Source organism: Taudactylus pleione, unplaced genomic scaffold (genome assembly GCF_031769625.1).
Source record: "Taudactylus pleione unplaced genomic scaffold, aTauple2 ptg000587l, whole genome shotgun sequence".
NCBI lineage: Eukaryota > Metazoa > Chordata > Amphibia > Anura > Myobatrachidae > Taudactylus > Taudactylus pleione.
In genome coordinates, this window is record NW_028284989.1 from 2,829,609 (window position 1) to 2,843,883 (window position 14,275).

The following is a 14,275-nucleotide window of genomic DNA, read 5'->3' on the forward strand; positions in this document are numbered from 1 at the left end:
TTAAAAATTAATGTTAATTAAAATCCAATAGAAATATATTGCACAAAAAAAAACCTTTAAGGACATTGAGCATTCTTTAAAGTGTGGCCTCATTGAAAAATTAAACTTTGTTTTCCTTTCATGAAACTAGTTGAAGACCTTATGTTTTAATTATATGCTCCCTCTCACTTCTCTAATCACTGTGGCATGCTGATAACTTATACCCCTTTTCCACTAGCTCCAATAACCTGGGTTTTTGCATGTGAGCACGCAGCAACCTGGGTTATTGTGCTGTGTGAAAGGGCAAGGTCGAGTGACCTTGCATTTCAACCCTGGTCACGTGAAGGTTTGAATGCATGTTCAACCCTGCTCATTATGCAGTGTGAACAGGTAACCCAGGTAGATGTGACCCAGGTCCCGTTCTCTACATAGGAAGTGCCAAAGCTTGAAGATGAGATAATCTCCAAGCATCGGCTCATCACAATCGACCCGGCATTAGTGCCAGGTTGGGCCGCCTTGCAGACCCGGCAATCTAGTGGAAAAGGGTATTAGTAAACTGCCTAAGGCGGCTGCGTTTTGCCTACAACCAAATATGAAGTATTAATTTTAAAGGTGACAATTTTGTTCCTCTGAAAGTTTCCTTTCAAACTTCTTTGTAGATATAACAATAAATTAATGTTTAAACTGTAATTTAGAGTGTACCCTACTTACATACAATTTATTAGAATTTGTAATTAATATTTAAAAAATGTTTTTAAAGTTGCTGATTTTCTTGTTGTGAAAATATAAATGTGATAATTTCTCTGGTGTTTATCAATATAATAATGAATATATAATATAATAATGAATGTCCAAATCTGTCTTTTATAGCGTACCTGATTTGCAGCCAAATTTATGCTAGTTTGTCTAATATGTATGAAACATATAAAATTTCTCCCCAGACTAAGTGATACATAATTGTAAACCCCTCACTTCCTTCCCACTTGCAGTTTTAATTACTGAACTCTGGCCCTCATTCAGAGCCGGACGCAATTAGTGCTCGCTCGTCCTGAAAATAGGGGTGGCTATTCAAATGAACTGTTCGCTGTTTGCGGTCTGTTCACGCCTCTAGGTCTGAACGAGCGAACAAAACTTGCGGTTGTTTTTTGGGAAACTACGCCCCCTGGCCGCTCGCATGCTACGTCATGTCCGCTACTTATTAGATTAATCGAGTACATCGAACAGGGTATGAACTGCTCGCTATTCTTGTGGTCGGTTTTTGCTACCACAATTTTGCGAGCAGTTCTGGCTATAAAATAACCCAGTGACGTGGTCAATGACGCTGCTGTTTTAATTATGCACACCCATAAAACGCCCGTTTTGACCTTTAAGCACGCCTGCGAACGGATTTCCACTCCCCGTTTTCAAGCACCTTCCCCTGTTACCACCCACATACGCCTCATTCTGTCACTCAAATTAGCAGGCACTCGCTATTTTGCGAGCACATGAATTTCAACCGCACTGACTGGTTCGCGCATGCGTATAACGATCCGTACGCATGTGCAGTTGGCCAAACATCGCTCGGAGCGAACGAGCTGCCGCTTACGAGTGGCTCTGAATCAGGCCCTCTGTTCCTCTTAAAAATTTATTTTATTTATTTAAAAATATTTAAATATGCAACACAATAAAAACATTTGCAGGAAATCAGAGTAACAAGAGGAAAAAATAACAAAGGATGTATAAAGAATACACAGGATATAATGAGCAAAAAGTTAACCCTGTTAATCAAGACAATAATAAAAGAAACTAGTGAAGAGATAAAGAAACTAATAAAAAAATAGGGAAACAGATACCCAAAGAGGAGTTAAACAGTTTTCAGTATTATTGTAGCATACAATCATAAAATGAACAAAATTTTATAAACATCCAAAGGGGATTGGTATGAAATACCGCCAGCCACCTGGCCGGCGGTTCGATTCCCATCAGCGGCAGCCCGACAGGAGCAGAGTGCGACGCAGCAGAAGCCTGACAGCGCTGGAAATCCCGATCGTGGAGAGGTGAGTATTTACTAAGCTAACCTAACCCCCCTAGCCCTAACCCTCCTTAGGGGTGCCTAACCCTAAATTCCCCCCCAAGTGCCTAACCCTAATCCCCCCTCTAAGTGCCTAACCACCCCCTTCCCCGCTGCCTAAACCTAAGTCCCCCGGGGGGGTGCCTAACCCTAAGTCCCCCTCGGGGGTGCCTAACCCTAACCCTCCCTCCCCCTAGCCTAACCCTAAGCCTCCCGGGGGGGTGCCTAACCCTAAGTCCCCCCTGGGAGCCCTAAACCTAACCCTCCCCCCCGCGGCTGTTCGCTCGCGGCGCCCGGCATCACTACGATCGTGATACCGGGCACCGGTCTCCCGGCATCGGGGAAATGCGGGCGTCTACATCTAGACGCCTGGCACTACACCCTTGCTGGGATAAGACAGTCGGGAAGCCGGCTGCCGGTATATAGGCAGTCGGCTTCCCGATTGCCTCCCATCCAAAGTGTTAATCATGTCTAATACCCCATTTCCACCAAAATTCCGGATCTGACCCGGAGTTGGAACAGGGTTCCTATCCGGATCAGACCCGGAATTTAGCTGGCGCCGACTTGGGATATTCACGAGTCAGCGCCGCTCACACCACAGTCGGGTCTGCATAGACCCGGCTTTTCTGGCGTGAAAGTGGACGCTTGGAGATGATGTCATCTCCAAGCGCCACTGAAGCCGGACCAATCAGCCGGCTTGCGGCGCACTGCAGGTCATCAAGACCTGGAGTGCGCTGTACACACAGCAGGGTTTCACGGGTTACTCCCATGTTAAACCCTGCTATTTACCTGGGTTGGATTGCTGGGTCACTCCACCCGGCGATCCAACCCTCACCCCTTTTACACCAAGGAGCTGCCCGGGTTAACCCTTCAATAACCCGGGTTTTAGCTCTGGTGTAAAATCGGTATTACACAGAAGTGGTTAGGAAAAAAAATTGGCCACTTTCAAACAGGGAGCTCTCATTAAAACAGGCAAAAGCTGTAAATAGAAGGTACATCGTGCCTAGTAAGCTGTGAAACTGCAGCTGCTGTGTATCCTCTATATTAAGGAGCTCATTCAGACCCGGTCGCAAGCGGCCGCTTGCTAGTACACGGCCGATGTTAAGTGACCACGCATGCATATGCTTCATTCTGTGTATGCGTGAACTACTCAGAGTGAACAGAATCCGCTTGCTCGCTAAGGAAAGACAGCCCAGTGTAATGAGTGACTGGAGAGGCCATTTGTGGGTGGTAACAGGGGCAGGACACTAATAACGTGGAAGTAGAGGTGCGAACGCAGGCGTGCCTGTGTGTTGCAACGCCATTTCTAAGGCATGCATAATTAACAGACAGCATCATAGTACATGTCCCCAGCTTTTTTTTTACACTGTAATCCTTGCAGTGCTTGCAGTAAGGTAAGGCATCCACAAGCGCTGCAAACTCTTCTGATGGTCCTCGATGTACCAATGTTTTAATCCACTTCCTGGAGATGACGTACGCTAGTGGGCATCTCTACATACGCTAATGGCCATCTGCATACACAAAGTGATCGCTCGCAGATACAAAGTGGGCGTGCTTATGCCTTTCCAAGCGAGCACATGCCATGGCGTCACTTAGCCGAATTTGAATATGCTGGGGGTTAGCAATTGCATCTAGTGAGCGACTCTGAATCAGGTCCTAAGTCTGCCCTACTCCAGCTAACTTCAAACTTCGTTCTCTATTATCTTTTTTGCAACTGTAAACTCTGTGCATATAGAATTAGGCTACAGACCGCTTTGTGATGGGGTCACAAGGGAGAGACATATTTTTTTTTAGTGCTGGTGTAATACATGCAATGCATTATATTAGATATAATTTTATACCACAAAAACAACACAAAAACACGGAAACATTATTAACTAAGACAGCACACTGTATTTTAGTATTACGTTTTGAGAATTCCGTTATAGGCACCGAAAGTATATTCACCAGTTTAAAACTGTGGATAACCTAACAATTTTGGATTTCACTAAATAGAACCTTAATTGGGTTTTCATCAGTGCATATGCAGTATATAGTGATACTACTGGGAGTTGTTCAGCTGAACAGATCAGTTGTTATGTGAATATCTCAGACAATTACCAGAGGAATATTGGAAGTTGCGAGTTGTACTGTAGGCTTTTCTTACAGGAGATGTCCATTCTTTAATTCATATATTGCATTAGATGATATGTTGTGATAATTGTTATTTATTTTTAACTGCCCACTTATGGTTGAAATAATACTGCAGCACAGAAGATTAACTGAATTGCAGAGAGCTGCAGAATCGTATTTACAATGTGAAAATGTAACCGCAGCCTTTGCTGTCTACTATGTTCCACTGTAGGGAACAGGTGAGGTTATTAGATGTTTAAGTCCTACTTTATATCTCTTTATGTTCACATGATACATGGTGGTTTAAATATCCATGTCACAACTATAGATTGAAAAAAAAATACTTAGTATAAGCTTATTTTTGATAAAGAAGGTAGCACAAAAATAGGGCATGCAGTCGGGAAGCCAGCGGACGTAATCCCGACAGCCGGCTTCCCGACCGCTTTATCCCAGTGAGGGTTAAATTACAGGCATCTAAATATAGACACCTGTCATTTTACCAACGCCGGGAGACTGGCGCCCAGCATCCCTACTGAAGTGATGCCGGGCGCCGCTGCGGACAGCCGCATGGGGGGAGGGTTAGGTTTAGGGCTCCCAGGGGGTACTTAAGGTTAGGCACCCCCCTGGGAGGTTAGGGTTAGGCTAGAGGAAGGGAGGGTTAGGCACCCCCAGGGTGGACTCAGGGTTAGGCCCCCCCCGGGGGACTTAAGTTTAGGTGGCGGGGAAGGGGGGTTAGGTTTAGGCACTTAGAGGGGGATTAGGGTTAGGCACAGGGGGGAAGGTTAGGGTTAGGCACCCCCAAGGAGGGTTAGGGTTAGGGGGGGAGGTTAGGTTAGTTAATACTTACCATTAGGATGATTGGGATTTTCAGCCAAGTCGGCCAGCCATTGTTGGGATTTTTAATTCATACCAATTCCCAAAAATAGCACTATACAGATCTTCTTATTATGAAATGAGGAATAAAAATACAAAATAAATATAGGGGGGTTTCCTTTAAATCTACCGCTCATAACAGGACTATAGAAAATTAATTATTTCCACTATTCTCTGATAATGAGTTCTGTAACTAAACAAGCAAAAATTCTACCATTTACAAAATTACAAACCACAACAAATATGAATAATAATTCTACAATAACATTCTATTATTATTATTATTATTATTATTATTATTATTATTATTATTATTACTGTTAAAGAAATTATTGATATAAATCAAAGGAACTATATATCCTGAATTTTTATGTTTATCATGAACTGATTGATTTTCATGTAGACCTTATGATTATTTTGTATTGACTTAAAGTTTTACATAATTTATATAATCTAATATATGAAGAAGTGAGTGGATAAAGGTGCTATAAAACATTTTTTGGAATAATTATCTGTCTCAATAGATGAAGATGTTATGACTTTTTTTGTGGATAAAATTTCTATGTCTAATTTTTAAGTTCTAATAATTTATCTTTAACTGTAAACATCTCAGTTTCCTCTAAATGTAACATAACTCCTTCATCCTCTTGCCTCTTCATATAATAATCTCTATTTTAATTGGCTATGGCATGTCCTGAGATTGATATACACAATGGGAATGAGAGAGCCCCCTATGCTAATGGCTCCCACTGCAGGGGACATAGAAAAGGGAATATATTAAAGAGAAATAGATCAAAATGGCAGTGGTCCAAAAGAGTGTGTCAACCGCCAAGCAAAAATAAAGAATATAATACTAGACAGATGGACCACGCTAGGTAACATATGTCAAATAATACCATACAAATTCAGAATAAATAAATAGAGAAAGGATAAACTGTATACGGCTTAGGTTGAAAATGCAGATAATCATTTATTGCTGCATAAGATTAATATATATATAAAGAACATATACTGTATATTGGATATTCAATATAAAATGAATTACAATGCATGCAATAGAGGAGGGAATAAAAAAGGCACAAAAAATAAAAATGCCAATTAATTATTGGAGGTTCCTATATATTGTCCTTTTATTAAGGTTCTAATCCAGATGGAATTTGAATTTTTTACAGTAAAGTCATTGGCCTCAATGATAAAGAATCTGGAATAATGTGCAGCTACTGTAGAAATATTGTTACCAGCCTTGGATTGCATATACACATCTTGGTCTTATTCAATCATGCCTATATATGAAACAAAGTTGGAGTGGTGCTGCTGGATGTGGTGATTTGTGCCGGTCCAGAAATCCACAATGAGGTACATCGAATTTTAGCATTGATTGTTGGAAACAGCTTTTTGATTTTGCAATTTAAATATGAATCTCCTTTGCTTTTAAACTTTGGAGGGAAATCAATTAAACCCGATATTTTTTCAGGCAAATAAAATGGAATTTTAAGGTTTGAATTGCTCTCAGGCACTTCAATTAGATCCCGTATTATTTGCCTGAAAAAATATGTTTTTTGGTGAATACACATAGAATCCATGATAAGTTCATGGATCCTATGTGTAAACGCCGGCACCTGTCTGAAAACAGATAATTATTGGCCATTTTTTTTGGAGCCTGCTGAGCTCCTGAAAAGAAATGTCCAATAAGCAGGGGCACCGAAAGGGGGAGGAATTACCCTGGGCCGGGTTTCTTGAAGGATCCACCTCTGATGCCCCCCCTTCTCCCCCTAAAAGGATTTTTAGCACATGATGGAAGGAAGGGAGCAGCGCACATGCATAGTAATTAGTAATCCCCTTACCAGCCTGTATCCCATACCTCCACCCCATGATATTCACACAAAGCAAACAAACATAAAAACATATATATGTGATATTTGGTTATATTGAGATTATTGACAATAATAAAATTACTTCAAACACATCTACTAGAATATGTATTTTAGAGAAACAGAAGCATTCATGAGATAGTCAATTAACAGGTACATTTGGTAGAAGGTATTGAAACAAAAGTTCAACAATCTATGATATTTATTTGAGCAAATAAAATGTAATGAAAATTAAATTATATTAAACATTTGAATTACAGTTACAGGGGTAATAAGTTGCAAAAAAAGAGGTTTATAACACGGTCAAGTTTTAGGCACTATAAGCATATTGAAATATACTGTACCTAAATCTACAGAGGTATTACAGAGGAAAACAGGTATATGTTAGACCAGTGGTTCTCAAACTCGGTCCACAGTTCACGTTTTCCAGGTCTCCTCACAGGAACATGACCTGTTTTGGGTCCTGAGGACCGAGTAGGAGAACCACTGTGTTAGACAAAATCAATCTTTTTAATGTCTAGTACCAATCTTACTACAACACTACATTCCTAAGGTTTAACAATATACTGTTCTGTACCATAATTGAGACATGGAGGTAGCAAAAATTACCTTTTAAATTTTGAAATTTTGAATGTAATCATAGCTGAATAGCAAAAATATTAAATAAATAAAAAATAATAATAAAATAATAATTATAATAATAACAATTATCAGTATTATTGTTTAATAATTTTCTCCCAATAGGACTCAAAGTGCTTTTACAAAATAATCTTAAGTATTAACAGACTACGAAAATGAGTGCTAAACATTTTCAATTAAAATATAAAAATAAAGGGGCATTAATGAAATGTTTGAGTAAACAGATGTCTTCAGTTATAGATGCAAAGCTAAATGTTCAAGCCCCAAATAAAGTATGGGATATTCTAGATTAGGGGTGGGCATTAAGTGGCCTCCCAGCTGTTGTACAACTACACGTCAGCATGCCATGGCACAGTTTTGCTATTTGGCCATGCTAAAACTGGTATTTGTAGTTCAACAACAACTGGAGCGCTGCTTGTTGCCCACCCCTGTTCCAGATACTACTATACTATATGTCGTAAATATGTGGATCAAGGTGTGCAACTGGGATCATAAGGAATCAGAATCTACATTAAATACTTTGGACTCTGGTGATGTACTGTAGCGCTGTGAAAATCCACAGTGAAGGGTTTAGTAAATGGTTGTTATGTGGCAGGAATAAGGTTGGTTTGATAACAGCCTGGCTGCTCCATTGTGTACCAGCTGTAAGTGGTGCAATTACTTTGCTAGTAGACCTAGGAATAGCTCATTGCAGAAGCCCAAGCATGATGATAAAAATACATAGATATGCGGTTCAGTTCTCCAGAAATCCGAATCTACCTGAATTTCATGAATCCGGGTAAATCCGAGTCGCGGTTCTAATCTCCTGAGGAGATCTGGGAAAATCCGGGTTGAGGTTCTTATTTTTTTTGCCGTTCGGAATTTGGATTTTAAATCCGAATTTCAGGTTTTGGATTGCATAAATCACATGATTTTAGCTGTTTTTAAAACTTTTTATCTATTTTTTATTTAAAAAATCCAGATCTAAACGAAAACCAAAACACTTGAGAGTGGTTTTTCAAAACCAAATCCAGATCCAAAACCTTGAAGGAGATACAGATCCAAAACCGAAACCCGGGGGTCGACGCACTTCCCTATAATACATATATTAGTGTAGGAAGCTTTTTTTGAGGGGATCGAGTGCTTGAATGTTCCTCAGGTAAAATAATGATAATTTCATCTTTGCTGACAAACACCTAGATATTGCATATTCTCAGAGCTTGTCAACTCGAAAACCCCCAACTGGTTTATGCAGTAAGTTATAAAACACTACATCATTTAACAGTTATTAACATAAATGTGCACATTTTAATATCTTGTAACTAGGGGTGTGCACCGGCCACTTTTCGTGTTTTGTGTTTTGGTTTTGGATCTGGATCTTTCTTCGTGTTTTGGATCTGGATTGGTTTTGCCAAAACCACCCTTCCGTGTTTTGGGTTCTGGGTTTTGTGTTTTGGATCTGTATTTTTTTGAAAAAAAGCATAAAAACAGCTAAAATCACAGAATTTGTGGGTTTTTCTGCTCCTATGCTATTATTAACCTCAATAACCTTAATTTCCACTCATTTCCAGTCTATTCTGAATACCTCACACCTCACAATAGTGTTTTTATGTCCAAAAGGTTGCACCGAGGTAGCTGGATGACTATGCTAAGCGACACGAGTGGGCGGCACAAACACGTGACCCATCTAGGCGTGAAACTGCAGTGGCAGACAGGATGGCAGTTTGAAAAACTAGGCCCCAAACTGTACATAATGCAAAGAAAAAAAAGAGGTGCAAGATGGAATTGTCCTTGGGCCCTCCCACCCACCCTTATGTTGTATAAACAGGACATGCACACTTTAACAAACCAATCATTTCAGCGCCAGGGTCTGCCACACAACTGTGGCTGAAATGATTGGTTCGTTTGGGCCCCCACAAAACAAGCTGGCAATTAATCTGTCCCTGCACAAACTGGCTCTACGGAGGCAAGAAGTCGTCCTCATCCTCCTCATCCACAGATTCCTCACCCTCTTCAGTGTTATGTACATCCTCATCCTCACAGAGTATTAATTCGTCCCTGCTGGAACCACAGGTCCCTCTGTACATTCTGGAGGCTGGTCTCCCTGGAAGAGTTGATCATTCATTTTATGAACATCATCTTCTCCACATTTTGTGGAAGCAACCTCCTACGCCTTTCGCTAACAAGGTTCCCGGCTGCACTAAACACTCTTTCGGAGTACACACTGGAGGGGGGGCAACTCAGGTAAAATAGAGCCAGTTTGTACAGGGACCTCCAAATTGCTTCTTTTTCCTGCCAGTACAGGTACGGACTGTCTGACATGCCTACTTGGATGCTGTCACCGATGTAATCCTTTAACAGACAGACGCACGCTTGTCGCTGCTGCTTTGAGGATTCAAGTGCGGCTACAGCCCACACAATTCACAAAGACAGAAAAAAAAAAAGAATATTTTTATTGTTTGTGGAGCACACTTTGAGGGTTACACCACCCTCTAACAGACAGACGCACGCTTGTCGCTGCTGCTTTGAGGATGCAAGTGCAGCTACAGCCCACACAATTCACAAACACATTAAAAAAATTTTTTTGATTTTTTGGAGCACTTTGAGAGTTACAACACTCTTTAACAGACAGACGCACGCTTGTCGCTGCTGCTTTGAGGATGCAAGTGCGGCTACAGCCCACACAATTCACAAAGACAGAAAAAAAAAGAACAATATTTTAATTGTTTGTGTAGCACACTTTGAGGGTGTCACCACCCTTTAACAGACAGACGCACGCTTGTCGCTGCTGCTTTAAGGATGCAGGTGCGGCTACAGCCCACACATTTCACAAACACAGAAAAAAAAAGAACAATATTTTAATTGTTTGTGTAGCACACTTTGAGGGTGTCACCACCCTTTAACAGACAGACGCACGCTTGTCGCTGCTGCTTTGAGGATGCAAGTGCAGCTACAGCCCACACAATTCACAAAGACAGAAAAAGAAGAATATTTTTATTGTTTGTGTAGCACACTTTGAGGGTGTCACCACCCTTTAACAGACAGACGCACGCTTGTCGCTGCTGCTTTGAGGATGCAAGTGCGGCTACAGCCCACACAATTCACAAAGAGAAAAAAAAAGAACAATATTTTTATTGTTTGTGTAGCACACTTTGAGGGTGTCACCACCCTTTAACAGACAGACGCACGCTTGTCGCTGCTGCTTTGAGGATGCAGGTGGAATCTAGACGGGATTTTGAACCGAGGACACACTACCTCCATCAATTGTCTAAATCCCACTGCACTAATGTCGGATACCGGACGCACGTCTAACACCAACATAGCAGTCAAGGCCTCAGTTATACATTTTGCTTCAGGATGACTGCTGTCGTACTTCATCCTCATCGCTAGGGACTGTTGGAGGGTCAATTGTTTAGTAAAAGTAGTGATGTTCCTACTTCCTCTCTGGGATGATGAACAACTCCCAGTAGCAGCAACAGCACTAGTAGGAAGTGGTTCTTGATCTTTCCCTATTTTATTTTTATCAGAGAAAGTTTGGTCCTCCATTTATGTTATATTGATATATATACGTGCGGCTAAAGCGCACACAAACACAGAAAATATTTTTTTATTTTTGCTGGAGAGTAGTGCACTTTGTGGGTTACACCACCCTTTAAGAAATGAGCCAGCCGGCTCTTTACTTATGGGACACAGGCGCACGCTTGGCGCTGCTCCTTTGTTGATGCACGTGCAGCCACAGTGCACACAAGTCACAAACACAGAAAATATATATTTTTTTGGTTTGGAGTGTACTTTGGGGGTTACAGAACCCTTTAACGGTCAAGCCAGCCGGCCCTTTACTTATGACACAGGCGCACGCTTGGCACTACTTTGTTGATGCACGTGCGGCTACTGCGCACACAATTCACAAACACAGAAAATAATTTTTTTTTTGGTTTGGACTGGAGTGTACTTTCGGGGGTTACAGCACCCTTAACGGTCAAGCCAGCCGGCCCTTTACTTATGACACAGGCGCACGCTTGGCACTACTTTGTTGATGCACGTGCGGATACTGCGCAAACAATTCACAAACACAGAAAATAATTTTTTTTTTGGTTTGGACTGGAGTGTACTTTCGGGGGTTACAGCACCCTTAATGGTCAAGCCAGCCGGCCCTTTACTTATGACACAGGCGCACGCTTGGCACTACTTTGTTGATGCACGTGCGGCTACTGCGCACACAATTCACAAACACAGAAAATAATTTTTTTTTGGTTTGGACTGGAGTGTACTTTTGGGGGTTACAGCACCCTTTAACGGTCAAGCCAGCCGGCCCTTTACTTATGACACAGGCGCACGCTTGGCACTACTTTGTTGATGCACGTGCGGCTACTGCGCACACAATTCACAAACACAGAAAATATATTATTTTTTTAGCACTTGGGGGGAGCACCCCTGATGGACAGAGCACCCCCTGGACAACACTACAGCACCTCTTTAGGACTGGGACACTGCACAGGACTTTGGAGTGGACACAGCCCCTATGGAGAACTGACTGCACAACACAGTCCAGCCAGCCCCTATGGACTTTGAAGTAGTGGACACAGCCCCTATTAACAACAGCAGCACAGCACAACACAGCCAGCCCCTATGGACTTTGAAGTAGTGGACAACAGCAGCACTACACTACACTACACTACACAGCCCTAACTCCCACCCTCCCTCTTCACTGTCCACAGCCGAGTGAGAAAATGGCGCCGACGTGGGTACCTTATATAGGATCCAAAACCCGCGAGACTCGGAAGGCGGGAAGATGACGTTTTGCCTCGATTTCAGAATCCGAGTCAGGCGGGAAAAGTCGAGCCTGACTCGGATCGGACTCGGATCGGGGGGGCTCGGGGGGGTTCGGATTTCAGAAATCCGAACCCTCTCACCCCTACTTGTAACTATTTATTATTGTTTTTATAATATTTCATTAGGTATCCAAGTTATCAACAATGGAAGAATTAAACAAAACAATGGTCAAAGAATTTATACTTGTGGGATTTTCTGATTTCCACCAATACCAAATCTTACCTTTCATTGTTATACTACTGATGTATATTATTAGTGTTGCTGGAAACTTTGCAGTCATTGTCCTTGTTAAGGCTGGATCCTCACTTCATTGTCCAATGTATTATTTTATCTGTGTATTTGCAGCTGTTGACATTTTGTTTGTGTCTACTATAATTCCCAAACTTCTAGCAGATTTAATTGACAGTAGCAGGAAGATCTCTTTTATTGGATGCTTTGTACAGTTATACATCTTCAATGCACTAGGGATAACAGAGTGTTACTTGCTGGCTGTTATGGCTTTTGACAGAGATTTGGCAATTAATCATCCTTTAAGGTACTCATCAATCATGAACCAATTGTTTGTTAATCTTTCAGTGGTTCTGCCTTTCGTCATCAGTTGTATCAATACTTCATTTCCCACAATCTTCACAGCTGACTTAATATTCTGTGGACCTAATGAAATAAACCATTTTCTCTGTGATTTGGCCTCAGTACAGAACCTGGCTTGTTCTAATCCCATCATTAGTAAAATAGCGACCAGCGTGTCAACTTTTTTTGCAGGTTTTACTTCATTCCTCCTTATCATAGGGTTCTACACCCACATCATTGTAACAATCACCAAAATTAAGAGCGTAGAAGGAAAATACAAAGCATTCTCCACTTGCTCTTCCCATCTAACAGTGTCCTGCCTCTTCTATGGTTCGGTCATCATTGTCTACATGAACCCAAAGGGCAGTCAGTATGACAAGTTCCTTGCTCTTATGTACACGGTTATTGTTCCTATGTTAAACCCTTTCATTTATACATTAAGAAACAAGGATGTCAAGGAAGCTCTTTATAAGATCATGTTGCACAAATTAAAAGACTGATAAGATCCAGGACACATGCATTTTCTTCAAGGCCTCTTGTAGGGTTCATTGTAAATATGCATATTGTGTTTATACACTATTGTGTTTCACATTTACTCACATATCAGGAAAAGTACAAACTAGTCTAGCAACAATCATTGTCATCATCATCAATAACTCCAACAATTTCATTGGCATATGTACTGTATGGGCACATTTGTAAATGTATTTCAAAAGCCATATAACTCAAAATTATAATATTACTGACCAAACTTTCCAAATTCGAGCAACCTCAACTGTAAGATACTGTACATGCATATTTAATTATGGATACAAGTTGTGCATATACTGTAGTGAAACAACTTTGCATCAAAATGACTCTTTACATTTCACAAATGTACATATGTGTGTTCTACATCACTGTATTTGGATAGCATCACCCATCCCCATAATAAGGTGGCTGTGTGTATTTACACCCCCAGAGAACATTCAGCTATAAAGTCACGCCCCAGTAGGGTGGGTAGATGGGGCCACTATTACTTTGTTTTTTAAGCCACTGCCCAGGGAATCCTGAAGATGTTCCAAGCAGCTGAACAAGTCCAATGGCTCCTCGCAAAAGAACTGTGGGACAGTGGGAGATGTCATAATGTCTCTCCCCACACAGGGCCTGATTCAGACTTGTACACAAACCTGATAGTTTGACCACAAATCTGATTGTTAGAGATCTGCGCTTGTGCATATTTCTATCTGCAAGTAAGTACACAATGCCCCTAAGCAGGGCTGAAACTAGGAGTTTCGTCACCCAGGGCAAAGTAGTAATTTGGCCCCCATTATGTCATGTACAGTAATGCCCCTTACACCATTATTCCACACCTGGTAATGCCCCTTAT

General features: G+C 41.3%; 1 protein-coding gene across 1 annotated transcript; it reads left to right on the plus strand.

The window, feature by feature from the left end:
• The first annotated feature begins 12,479 nt into the window (after positions 1–12,479).
• Positions 12,480–13,406, plus strand: LOC148481270 (olfactory receptor 5P68-like). The gene has a single exon (XM_088453725.1). It carries the CDS (start codon positions 12,480–12,482, stop codon positions 13,404–13,406), a length of 927 nt encoding a protein of 308 aa, XP_088309851.1.
• The last annotated feature ends 869 nt before the right edge of the window (positions 13,407–14,275 follow it).

What these genes read in the sequence shown, in the direction of transcription:
- LOC148481270 (XM_088453725.1), top strand. Translation starts at nt 12,480, where the DNA reads ATGGAAGAATTAAACAAAACAATGGTCAAAGAATTTATACTTGTGGGA.